The 14,254-nt window shown below is 39.5% G+C and overlaps 1 protein-coding gene across 3 annotated transcripts in view; it reads right to left on the bottom strand.

The window, feature by feature from the left end:
• Positions 1-309: 309 nt before the first annotated feature.
• Positions 310-14,254, bottom strand: part of fbxl7 (F-box and leucine rich repeat protein 7) — a 42,450-nt gene continuing 28,505 nt past the window's right edge. For all 3 annotated transcript variants that reach the window (XM_022226406.2, XM_022226408.2, XM_022226405.2), the window contains 2 exons: positions 10,736-11,353; positions 310-8,779 (listed from right to left, as the gene is read on the bottom strand). In XM_022226406.2, the coding sequence (XP_022082098.2) occupies positions 8,037-8,779; positions 10,736-11,353 (1,361 nt within the window). In that variant the 3' untranslated portion in view covers positions 310-8,036. The remainder of the gene's footprint in view (positions 8,780-10,735; positions 11,354-14,254) is intronic.

The following is a 14,254-nucleotide window of genomic DNA, read 5'->3' as shown; positions in this document are numbered from 1 at the left end:
GTTACTCTAGAGACAGCATGAGTTCATCATGGACTATGGTACATGTACATCATATTGCTCAGTCCGTTACCATGGACTGACCAATCACGATCAAGGCTTCAGGTTCACTTGAAAAATAGTTTCTATGATAGGGTTTATATTCTGTGCACTATCTCTGTTTCATAGATTCACGTTCCATGGGGGGGGTGTATCACAAAACTTACAAATCCAAGATGTTCGTCCCTCATTTAGCTTCTTATTTCGGATTCATTGATTCTCTGACGTGGAACTCTAATCAGTAATTCGAACTGTTTGATTTATACAGATGGCTTCATTTGTTGAATACAAATTTATTTCAACTTATACGTATTTTAAAACATATGTAAATACACTATATCTTCCATATGTGATTGTCAAAACAAAATGGAAATGAAAATATTGTAATACGGCCGTTTGACTTTAGTGCGCCACCAAGAGTTTGCAACGCGTTGGCCAATCACAATGCGCGAAATTTGTCAACCCAGTGCGCGTTTGGAAAGGGTCGACAAATTTTACGCATTATGATTGGCCAACGCATTGCAAACTCTTGGTGGTGTACTATTGTGAATCGTCCGTATTATAACTTACAAACATGCAGGGAATTACCACTTGAGGCTTGGTGTTAAGTTTACAGCATTTCAGTTGAAGCTCTCGATGGGAATTTAATAACATACAGAATTAGTTGGAAAATAGGGAAACCTTTCTGAGAAGTAGCGCAGCAGCTTTTAAGAGAAGACCAGTCAATCTACAGTCGGCAGACTGCTTAAATAATAAATAAATGTAAAAAGATAACACTTATGCACGCATGTTAAAACACACAGATCAGCGGAAACTGTATTTACAGAAATAGTACAGTGGTTTTCAACCAGCAAGTATTTGTACATAACATATATTTAAAAACACACATCTTAATATTTGGTGCCAGATGCATAAAATTTATGAATTCTTTGTGACTTCCTTGATAGTACAGGACCAGAAACAGATTTAGGAAAAGTATGCAAAGCCAAATTAATACAAAGAAAAGTCTCTAAAACAATAAATATCTCTCTTCCCATAATCCACCAAAGCCTTTTGAAGGTCAACTTAAATATCACCTGAAAGGGTCTTACTCCAACACATTTTTTTTTTTCATTAGCAAGATTGTCGACTATGAGCATCAATAGATCAAAGTCATCATCGGTTAAGTAAATGGTATTTAGTTTTGATACCAGCTTTATCAGCAGAGCAAACAGACATTTTGCCACCACCTTCACAAATAAACTTGCGTGCCACATTGGAAAGACAGGAATGTACCATTTCTGACACGCCTCCCCATTTATCAAGATGGCCAGACAATGACAGGAAATCCCATTCCAATGAGGTTTATTCTAATTACTTCACGGTAATGTGCCAGAATGATTTTGAACTCTCTCTAGTACCTGTCCTGTTGCATCCATTTTTTTCTCAGCAGTTTAATTTGACCTTGTTTTACTCAACATAGAGAGCCAAATGAGAAGGAAACTGGAAACATGAAGGGGATACTGAAAATAGGAGCAGCCCTGAGAAAGGAAAACCTTGGTTTGGAATTGGGCAAATGAATTAAGTCCAGGGAGACCAAAAGGGCAACTGGGACTGGAAGCACAGACTTAGCGAGGTGAAACAAATACTCAGGAATCCGAGACCTCAACTGACACTTTGTACACTGTCCACATCATTCAATATCACACATGTTGTCAAGTGTCACAATGTGTTTCTTTCAGTTCAGATGTACTTTTAAGAGGAAAAAAACACTTAACAGCATTATAAAAGAAATTAGTCTGCTGCATCAGCGACCTTGACTGTAATAAACCTGTTTGGAGGCAAGTAGACTCACATGGCTTTTGACTCTTGTGTATATACATAAATCTGACCCAGAGCAGTTACTATAGACTCTGTAGAGTACCAAAGTGAATGCGTCACATGTACAGTAACGTGTAAAAGGCATAAGCGCAAGAAATAGTGCGCCAATCAAGGTGCGCGCATGCTCCATTCGTTTGTACAGCAGTTACTGGTTATAAATGACGTTACACTTCAGTACTCTATAACTCAACATGGCTGTCTACTGGACTTGACATTGAATGAAAGGACGAACATAACTTCGACTCCATAGCCAGCGTGTACGTTCCTTCACTCGCCTCTGGTCGTGAAGAATATGAAAATCATGCTGACTGGCTATTCAGGATGAATATATATAAACTTAATGTGAATTGCAAGCGTATTTCAAAAGCTACTTGCTCGTGCCCACATATTCGTCTTCACATTACCCACGCTTAAACCTCCATCATGCGCAAACACATTGACTACAGTGTTAATTTATAATCTCCCAAACAGTTGGATATTTAGATTATGGTTGAGATCACACAAGGCATGGTGGGAACCAACATGGCGCAGCAAGATCGTACCCGTGGGAACGAGGTTGGGACAAATACAATACAACACACTTAATCTGTCTAATGGTCAATATATCATTTGCACGCACCCCACCACAGTTTAAAATGGAAGTGTAGGCTTTTCTGTTTCCTTTAAACTGATTCATTACATTTTTTCCCAAACATAATTTTTGATATTTTGGACAATATCACAACTCGACATGATTCCAGTGGAATATCAGAGTATTTAATGATGATATTGATGCTTTTCAGCAATTTCATTTGGAACCCAATAAAATTCTTAATCAAGCGCAACGTCAATGACTGAAGATGAGGACTCATAAATGCTAGACACTGATATCTAATTTAGAACCGGTTTGGATTTATAAAGGGAAACAACGGTACGCTTGTATCTGCACCAGAACTGTAATTGAGTTCTCTTCCAGAGCCATCATATACCTTGAGGTAAATTTTGTAACAGGTCAAGACAGATTTAAAGCAAGAAGGAAGACAAGCTAGTATATTCCAGTATTCAGGGCAGGAACATTCATAACAGGAGCTCAAGTTTTTCTGCAAATGTTTGTGTATTTCCTTCGTGACTGTGTGACACTCATGTTGGTACCCATTCAAAATAATCAATGTAGCCATTTCACTGAGACTTAAATTCTTACTGAAGCCTCTCATAGTCAGACTCAGATGGGTGAGTTTCAAACATTTCCCTAACAAGTTCTGGGCAGCATTCCAAATGTGTGCCCCACCTTGAGGTTTCCAATACAAATATGACTCATTTTTTGTGTTGTACAAGCAATCTTCTAGAGCAGCAAGATTAAAATGTGCAGGAAGTCTTCTTTTTTCTCATTTGTGAAGGATAATTTGATGGAAGATTTAATAACAACCTGGAAACTGGCAGATGGACGGATCATTCAAGGGAGAATTGGGAGATGGACGTCAAACATGCAGGTTCGTTACACAATGCAATTTTATCCAAAGTATATTCCTCCAGTTCTAAGCCAGAAAAAGTTAGTTTAAAGAGGGACACTAACGAGGCAGTAGTTTTCCATTTTTTAAGTTTTTCTGCTGGACTTTGTAGGCTTTTAACCAAATACAAGACAATAAATTACGATTGCAGTTTTTAATGTCGAAGAAAATATCTACCAAAAACGCTGTATCCGGTGAGCATTTTGCCACACTTCTCAAAAAATGTATTAGGTATGCAAATGTATCCATATGACCCCATGACACAAGTGCGTGGACTACGCCCGGCCGGAGTGCTGAGCTCTGCTATGTTTTCTCGTGAGTGTACGCATATGATTGAGTTGTAGTTTCCTCATACTTTTTATTTTGCCCATTTTGATCATTCATAGCCACAATCATTCATTGTCGTTGGCATTTGGATCTTGATATTATGCCACAAACTTGTGTTGTCGGTGGCTGCCTCTGTTTCTTCATGACCCCTAATGCATATATTCAGTACACACATTCACTAAGAGCAGCTGCGATTAACGAAATATTTTTTAAGAAATCAAACCAACCAACCTATGGAATGTTTCGTGTGAAAGACAGCTGCCAAGTCACAGGATTAATGCCAGAAAATCAAATGCAAAAAACACTCTTTGTTTTGGTTTATTTTGATGTGTCCAGTGTTGGGTAATTTTTTCGTGAATGGAAAATAAGCCAATGATGCACTGGAAAGAAAGTAATACAAAAATGTAATCTCAGTTCTTGGTTAAGATATTAGGACTAACTGGAAAAGGGAAATCATGAAACTTATCATTTACTTCCAACTGCATTTCCAGGTTTTGTGTCCAGAAGATTGGGGGGGGGGGAAGTTGTCCCACCCCCCACTAAATTTGTCGATTTTTTCCTACGCCCCCCAAATATCCTCAACTAAAAGGAAAGGTGGTAGAGTGCGAGCTCTTTCAATTCCTCAGAAAATTAAATAGAATCACATTTCGAAAATTGCATCACGTCCCCCCTTGATGAGTGTGCCACAATTCATTTCAATGAGTGCAGCCATTACTGTACTTGTACCTATAGGCTCACAGCACAGGCTAACTGTCAAGATTGTTTGATCAAAACTAGAAGTAAAAATCCCATGAATACAATCCTGGGTTCCTGCATCTAAAGAACAATTAAATTCCATGCCTTTTCCACGACCAAATTATGAAAATCCACGACCCAATATTGGCCGATAACATAATTTCTTGGATTATTCGGATTTTTGAAGTTGCAAATAAAATCAATTTATGCACTGATTAAGAAATCACATACAGTGTTCCATGACAATTCCATGACAATGCCATGACTTACATGTACCGGTAAGTCATTTGACAAATTCCATGACTTTTCCAGGCCTAGAAAATGAAAACAAATTTCCATGACTTTTCCAGGCTGCGGAGACCCTGCTATCTTCAATGTTGGATGCATTTCCTAACTACAATGGATATGAAAATGAACCAGTGACCAGTATTTGATAAATTCCATAGGTTAAATACAGAGACAGAATAATTGAGGTATTCACAAAAATGAGTCCAGTCACAGTACAAAAATCCGAACATGAATGTGGATAACTCCCCAACCCAAAACAGTAGCACCAGCGATATGTTACAATGGCTACATACAAGGTTCTTCAATCTACGTACATGTATGAAAGTGGTTCTGAAAATTCTTAGAAATGTCATACAATGGAAGACAAACCACAGCCTTCTGCAATAACATGAATTTGGTTAAGCACAGTGCCTTAGCAACAGCTTTTCTGAAGCCAGTTGCTATGACAACATAAGAGATATTTGGGCTCCAAGGCAACCACCAGCTAAGCATAGCCACTTAATTACTTTCACAACTAGCAGTCGATTAACGGAAAGGTTCTTGTTCCAAATAGCCGTGTTTGGGGTCATCTATTTTTGTCGTCATTTTCACAAGCGTACTCTTTTTCCTGTCCCCTCCCCCTCTAAGAGAGTACAAAATAAAATGCTGATTTCTCTTTGGTGCCCGAGGCCCATTCTTACTCACAATGTACAGCTATTAATGTGCAGCAGACGACCAGAGATAGTGGCAGGAGGAATAACATTGTCCAGTACAGGCCTCGACATATAGTGGTTGTCCAATTGCCTGGGCAAATTTCTTCTTTGAGTTCGGGCTAGCAAAAAATTAAGGACGAATTGCCCGATGGACAGGTACTTTTTTCTTGAAATAAAAGTGTCAATTTTTTTGTAGCCAAAAATAGCAGTCAGCAAATGTACCTTTGAATTGATCTTTTCCTCTTCACAAAAGTGGTAAAAAGTACACAGCTATGCGGTTACAATGATTTTTTGCATCTTACGTACATGTACAAACTTGCGTGTATTAAGCATGCTGTACATTTGAAGGGGCACCTTTCCACACAAGGGAAAATGCGTACATAAATAAACTGTAAAATACAAATGTGTCTGGGTACCAAACCTCATTGCACACAGGGCACAGCGGAGCTTGGGGGGAAGCTCGAAGACTGTTTGACACGTAGCCGTGATTTTAACGTTATTGAATTTTGCCTGGTACTTGTGGGTGTACTTTTTTCATATATGACACCAGGCAAAATTGTCGAGTGGTTAAGAAATAGCCGTTGCCCAAGCTTGTATCAATGATGCCTCAGTCCTGTACACTCTCTGCACACAAGCAATAGTTGGGTGTTGATCGTTGGCCGGTCTATCATAATCGTCATTTGTAACGTTTCTAAAGCGAACGCAACCAATTCACCCCCTCCCCCTAGCATACGGTTTGTACGCTCGTGAAAATGATGACCAAAATGGATGACCCTTTAAGTGCTTTCTGTAATGATACACAGACAGCTCCAAATTTTGTAATACATGTACATGTAACGACCATCTGCAGAATAGATCCTGGCAGAAACAGCAAACCGCACTACGCTTGCATTCAAAAAAGGGTCATGTGAGGTGGGAGATAACATGTACAGTGTACATGTACACACAGTCGGCACTACTTCAGGCCAGTTACGGTTATGGGTAGTCTGGAATACCATACTTCATACATATTCATGATCAAAAGCAGAAATCTCATTGGTCCATGGTTTATCACGTGCCAGATGCTAGTTTTACTGTTAAACAGGAGCGTATGTGAGGATATGGGCACAAGAAAAATATGCTAGCATATTGGCCGACACGAACGGGTTCACGTTCCTCTCGGAAACATTTCAGTGGAACAATCCCCAAGATGAAGTAGGCTTGTGGAAACATCAAGCATTATGGCACCTTTTCCCTTACTCCTGAAATTTTAATGCTTATGTACGAGGTATGGTTCATCTCAGAAACTAGTTTTTTCCACCTCCAATACCTCTGGAAGCTAAATCGACTATCCACCTTCAAACCATGTTAGGAATCGTCTCCTAATTTCCATGAGAGTGTGTGAAAGCCCCTTAGCATATTCACATGGGTAAATACTCCACCTATGTTTTGGATATACAAATATGCAACAACAGAGGATAAAAGGTAACCTCAGTGTACATGGACAAAACCTTTGTTACTTAGTTTCCGTCTTCTCTTGTACCAGAAGCAGAAAATAAGAATTCGTCTTCATGTCAGTCTGTTGTCATACCACAAACTGACCTATCCCAATTTTTGATCTTTTTGAAAAACGGCGTAAGGAAAACTCATTTATTGTCTGGCTCTTTTTTGGGGGGGGTGCACATGAGAATCTAACCTGTTATTGAGAAGACTGAAAATATGAGAGTAAAAAAGCTTTTGATGCTTTTGAACTTGAAACACTGTATGGATGTCACCTTACTTTGAAGTGAACAAGGGTACGGTTTGTAGCAGTCAATTCCAACTATTTCTTGGTACATTTTTAGTGACATCAAAACTCTTTTTAGACTTAACACGTTAGGCAGCCCATCGTGATATTTTACCTGCAAAATATCCCCTTTTCTTCAGTACACTGTGCGGTTGAAGAAAGGGTATCTATTTCATGCTTTGTAGAATCATGAACGCACTTCGCAGAGGTACAAGGCTTAGTGAGTTTTATGACAATGTGTGGGGGGGTGAACTTTGTGTAAGTGAACAAGAGAGGGCGCTTTTCAACTTGACAATCATATCCCATTGTGGCTGACATACATGAATGGCAACTATGAACATTGGCTGTAATTGAATGATCAAAATTAAGAGGCCAAATCTGTTGTGATTCCGAGTTTCCTGACAAAAGAGACTTTCCCCTCAATGTACATGTAGGGTCGGCCAAGGTTACAAGGTTCACATGTGTGGATGTGCTGTACGTAGAACTAATTGTCACCTGCGTGTTCAAACTTTTAGGCTGCATCCAAATCTCTTGTCTAGAGCTATGTCTACGTCTTCACTCCATTAGAAATGCGTGGAGACGCGTAGACAATAGACCTAGCCGTAGCTCTGGAAGCCCGTTTCGGACACGGCCTTAGATTCAATTTCAATGCCACTGATGCCATTTTATGGCAGAAGTGGTATTTAGTTGGCACGGCATCCCTTTATGTCAGTTTTTGTGATTAGTCATAGGAACTTTTAACCAACCAATGAGCCAGTTCAGTATATGTATATTCAAAAAGGCCGAGTCATTTGAAACCAAGCACACATACATATTAACATATAGCCACGCTGACAGGGCAGACTTTCAGTAGAAAGCTGGGTTGGTGTGCTCAATGATGCACTTCCTGCAGTGCTTTTTGAGTACTCTGTAGGCGTGCGCGCTGAGGTCATCACACTCTTGGATGTTGAGCTGCTGTAGTTCCGGGCAGTAACTGGCCAAAATATGAAGACTCTCGCTTGTCACATTGACGCAGCCCCTAAAGCTGAGCTTGCGCAGCCCTGAACAGTTTACAGCCACGCTTGTCACCCCTCTGTCTGTAACAGCTGGGCATTTCCCAACGTCTAAGGACCTCAGTCGTGGACAACCCCGGGCCAACACCTCCAGCGATTTATCTGTGATATGCGCGCACCCTCGAACGTTAAAATACCTGAGTTTCACACACATCTTGGCGATGGCATACACGCCCATATCAGTGATGAGTTCACACTTGGCGACGCTCAGGTATCTAAGATGCAACTCCAGCTTGGCAACTTCTCTCATTCCGCAGTCCGTGACGCGGTGACAGTCACTCAGAGAGAGCTCCTTGATCATGAAGCAATGGGACGACAGGTACTGTACACCGATATCCGTCAGCTGATAGCAACGTCTCAGGTAGAGGTTCAGCAGACCCGGGCAGTTTGTGGCAATGATTCGCAGGCCGCTATCGTCCAATGAAATGCAGTCAGACAGATCCAAGTGTCTGAGGGGTATTGTCTGTCCCTGCAAGGGGCTAGCTCGTAGTGCGTTGTAGTCGGAGGGAAAGTTCATGAAGCTGATCTGCTGACATCCTGTGGAAGACATACAAGACAAATGTTGGAGTCTTCTCAGTACATTGTAGAGTAGACCCGGTTCAAGAATTATGGGAGTACTAGTATAAAGTATATTTGAATTAAGCCCAATGTCAAGTGGGAATATATGCGATTTCACGACCTTCAAGTTTCAGTTTTCAAAGTAAGGTGTAAATGTACACATCAGTCAGCTTGTTCTTTTCTTTCTTTTTTTTCCAACTTAAATTGTCAAGTTTCTCTACCCCTTCAATCTATTTGACTTCTGGAACCTAAACTGAGAATTTCAGGTCTGGCGTCCCTGAGAATGTTCCATTTTTTATTTTTGTGTCCTTTTACAAGGCCAAACTATGTATATTTGTCATATCATGAGTACTAAATGAATATTTTTATCAATAACTGTTTATCCACTTATTCATAGGAACACCAAGTTCATTGTCTTGACTGCCATTTAACGATTTATCCTAATAGTCCTAAAGTCTTCACCTGTTGGAACACTGAGGACTAGTCGACTGTTAGGGTTAACCTTCATAAAACCCTGGAATCAGTAAAATAGAAATACTGTGTCAACGGTAGAGAAATTTGTTTCAAAATTTGAATTAGCACCCTCAAAACCCTCCCTAAAATTTTGGCGGCTAGAATGACTCCATCAGGGTTACAAGTCAATGGCATACACTGGTTCTATATGACCTCTATCCTCGTACGAAACTTCAATATGAATTTCTCTCAGGCTGCGGGAGTCTGTGATAACGATTTAAAGTCATGTAATGGGTACGTTTGTTTACAAACTGCTCCATAAATTGGGGCAAAGCTAAAAATATCTTCTTTGTGTTGAAAGAAGACAAACATACAAGCACATTAGCACACCTTGACATATACGTACATGTATGTGCAGCCTACGTATTTGTATGTGTCTTGAGCTCTTTTTTCAACTTGACATCCCTTTTGTTCTATTTGTTTTGTTTTATTCTACGAGACACCAGTAGATAATGGCACTCTAGAGGCATTGCCATTTAAACAGCTAATCTGACATTTTTCTAAAAATCAATTTAAAGGATTAAAAAAAAACCTGGCACATACATGGAGGTTCCACATAGAGGTACAGTACGTACCCGCAATAAAAGACGATACAAGCATGAAGTACTGACTAAGAAAAAAAGATTATTACTCTGGTGGTTTTGATCAGTTTCCGCTGTTGTGCAAAAGGTTAAATTACATTCTTGAAAATGATACTGTTTGGTGCAATAAAAACGTTAACATACACGTACACGTAGCTCTTGAAGCACTATCCATGTGCATGCAAATACACTGGTATAGTCTCTCAAGGCGTCAGTGACAGTGTCCAATTAGCGACAAACAAATGGATGTAAAAAAGCATTAAATTAGCAAATTACCGTCTTTGGGTCATTCAATAAAGTTGAGTACGCAAAGTATGTGGCAATTGGACAAATTTGTGAAGGGGATGTAAGCAGTCCTTCGGACATGTAAATCAAAAGTTATTTTTAATGACTGATTGTAATATTTCCAGTGTTTTAGAGCATTTCAAATTTTGGGGCATGGTACCCAGTATGGTAACAAGGATATCAAACCATTTTTATCACTTTGGTGTAAAATTTTGACTTAGGTCAAACTGACAATGCAACACACAATTTTTAACTAGTTTTGCGGAAATATGATGTGAAGTCTTTGCGACATTCAATGAAATCTGTAAACTGACCCCAAATGTCACACCTTAAAAAGTTCGGTGTCCATTGGTAGCTTTCGATTTTAGGTAAATATATATCAAGCTGAATAACTTTTGAATGTTCTAAAACAATGTAGAGCAGCGGGCAAATTTATAATAATGGTGCAGTTACTCTGAGGAACTCCAAACACCTATCCCCAAATGTGTCCCACTGTCACAAAATGTGCCATCTTTGTGGAAAGACTCATCTATCTTTCCCACCAAATCCACCTTACCCATCAAATCCATAAAGTCTATGCTTGGGCATCGCGAGACCAATTCGAAGATTCCCTCGTTGGTAATGTTATTGCACCCTCCCAATTCAATATGCTGCAGTTCTGGACAGTGTCTAGCAATCAAACTCAGCCCGCGGTCAGTCAGCTGGTCACAACCATTCAGCACAATCCTTTCCACTGTCAGGCACACGTAGGGGGTCTCCAGGCACAGACGCCGCACCAGACACTTCAGGGCGTAATCGACATGCTTCTGTCGCTTGGACAGCACGATGGACGTCCATAGGCAGGGCTGCCAGGCAAGCCGCTGCCAACGTTTGCAAACCTGTGAGCAGCGACACAGGCGCTTGGCCGTCAGGTAGGAGAATATGTTGGTGATGACTTTGTCAGTGAGCTTGTCAAATGGAGACTCGCTGGCAGTCCTTGAAGGAGCCAGCTTCTTCCTCATTTTGGTCATCGTCACCTCGGTGACCTCCTCGGTTTCTATGAGGGGGGTTGGACTTGTCGCTGAGGACGATGCCCCTGAGCTTGTAGCTGTACTTTTTGACTCTTGAGAGGGTGACTTGGGCATTGCCTGCGACCCATTCTCAAGCCTTAATTTCCTGACCACTTGCAAGGAGTCTGGAGCAAGATTAAAAAACATGGAAAAGAAATCATCAATGATACAGAATCTCATTTTGCCAATTGCTGCCAAAACACTTTCTACAAAACTCCCTCTAAACTTACCCTCGAGGTCAAACGGTTTGCACAAGTAATTCTTTGTTTATATCATCACCACTGTTGAAAGAACTTCTTCAACTTCCAAATCACTTTCAAAACAAATCATGTGGATTGATCAGTCTCCAGGAAAAATATACCCTGAACAAAAACAGCGACTTTTAGGATGAAGAGGACCCCAAAAAACTGATACAAGTTGACGGATAAACATAAACAAATCTAGGCCAATCTTTTGGCCAGTGATTTATCCCAGCACAAGTATGTTTTTAAGTACAAAAGTGGATAGGATGAGTTTACGGTCAAACTGTCTGGAAGGAAATAATGCATAAAACCAGAATTTCTTCTGCGACAAATTTTTTTAGGGAGCAATCTGACAGCTAACCACACCGTTATATACAAAAGGGCATCTGAACTCGACCTAGTTTCCTTCAGTGCTGAGTAGAAATTATGGCCTTAACGCTAATATTTGCTGTGGACTGATGCTCATTAACAAAAAACCTTTACACATTGGCAGGTCAGCCTGCTTAATGTGCTTGTGGACAGATATCCGTTGCCATTACATACACTCAAAAATACTTCAGATTTTTTCATATACAACGTACATGTATCTATTTTTGTTTAAAACCTAATTTTTCTGTCCTTAATGCTTTCAGATCAGGCCAAACAAAAAAATAGCTGTGTTTCCGATTACCCGATGCAACCAAGAAAATCAAGCGGAACTTATATCTTTTTATTCGACAAATCAATAAAATATAAAAACTTACATGTATGGTGCCTTGCCCTGAGCCTAACTTTGTGTACATCATCCTGTACATTGTATTGTTTTAATTTTTTGCATGAGATGGACGGCTCTTTTGTGATTGTATTTCAACAACCAGCTGCTTTACTACTCAATCACAGTGCTGATATGTAATATTGACGTGCACATGTACAGTATGAATCCAACACTGACTTAGTACCTGTTACAAATATACTGCTCCCCCCCCAAAAAAAATAAAGACCATAATCCGACCCAACTTTTTGGGCTATATAAGTTTAGAGTAAAAAAAAAAGTTTACCCAACCAACCACCCTAATTTATTTTCAGTGTAATAGGAAACACAACTATAAGTTTTTTTTGGCCTCACCTAAAAACAGACCCGAAATGCTGTGCATGTAATTATCAAAACTAAAGCCTACATGTACATGTATTTATTCATACCTAAGACAGTTTAGTCATTTCTAACTGGTCAAGAGCCTGTCACATGACTGGCTGGTCTTAATAAACAGTTGATAAAGCAATGGCTGGCTGATAAATCACTTTTCTGATGTCACATGAAATTTAGACTCCTATGAGATCTCATCCCTTTTCCGTTTTATTAGTTGAATGTTCGCAATCCTCACTTGTGCTTGCATAATACTACCAATGAGTCAACATTTTGAGAGTCCCAAATTCACACTACACTGGGTCATTGCATTATGATCCCTTTCAAGAAGTATGCGCCACATGCAAATCTCCATATAAGGAATTATTTACAACTACTTCTGAGAGTTACATGTACATGTATATGTGGTACATGTATGTTATGTACCATACTTTAAAATGGTCAAGGGGTACTTGAAAAACTGAAGTAAAATTGTTGGAAATTTGTAATTTTTAAAAACTTCTCTTGACTTTCTGACTCAAAAGTAACATGAACAAGTTTGTGGTTGATCGGTCTTAAGCATTCGTTTAAGACCAGCTGGGCCAAATTCACAGAGCTGCTTAAGCAAGGAAATTTGCTTAAGCACGAAAAAACCCTGCTTAATAAACAAAGGTTACCAGCTCAACCTCTACCGTTATGTGATTGTCATACTAACCAAAAGACATGTAAATACCATTCCAAAACAATATACATCACAAGAAGTTTTGGCTGGTAAACTGATTTGTCAAGCAAGGTTTTTTCACGTTTAAACAAATTTTTTGCTTATTTTATAAGCAGCCCTCTGAAACTGGCCCTGGTCTTGGACCGGCCAAGAACATCCGTGTATTTCTTGATTTAAAATTACATCTTCCAGTACCATCAAATACCAAATCTGTATCACTGTCGTGTTACACATGAGAATATTGGAAGGAGTTTCGAGCACGAAACTACCGGTTAAGAAAAAGAAAAAGACTTTGTGGAATGGTTTTCAATTTGTAACCTAGGTGTATATGCGAGATAAAAAAATATAAAAAATGAGGAAAACATGTGATTGAAGAAAAAGCTGCATGCTTGCTGTGATTCATCTCCATGCATTTTAATGTACATGTATCCATGGGTAAACCTCAATCAGGATGGGGGGGGATGTGTTACAAATACTAGACAGTGCTCGTACATGATCACTCAGCAACCACTAATTAACGAGTGGTAACCTGACCTCCTCTATATTTCCCAAACTGCTAACCAGTCCCATCAAGTAGTGCCAAATTACAAACTGATCACGATTCAGACAGAACTGTCGAGAGTTCATATTGTGATGACTTGGACAGGGAATCTTCATAGCTCATCACAGCTCACAAACAGGTCAATAACTCACATTCATGTAAAGTACATGTGGGGGCAATGGTTTATTTTAAATTGTCTTCAAATCATGATGAAAACTTAACAAAACATCAACATGGCTAGAACCTGGTGTTTGTCCATTATTGCTCTATTTAGCAAGTTAACTTCAAATCCTATATGTGTCAAGTACAGTAAAAATCACTGAGGCTTTGCTCTAAACACGTCTCTAATATACATGTATACAGATGTGAAATCATACAAGTACATGTATACAGTACATTGTTTCAATTGCAAAGTATCAC

The sequence above is a fragment of the Acanthaster planci genome, linkage group LG08 (genome assembly GCF_054643075.1).
Source record: "Acanthaster planci isolate LZ-2023a linkage group LG08, COTS_SCS, whole genome shotgun sequence".
Taxonomy (NCBI): domain Eukaryota; kingdom Metazoa; phylum Echinodermata; class Asteroidea; order Valvatida; family Acanthasteridae; genus Acanthaster; species Acanthaster planci.
This window is presented reverse-complemented; position numbering and strand designations above follow the sequence as displayed.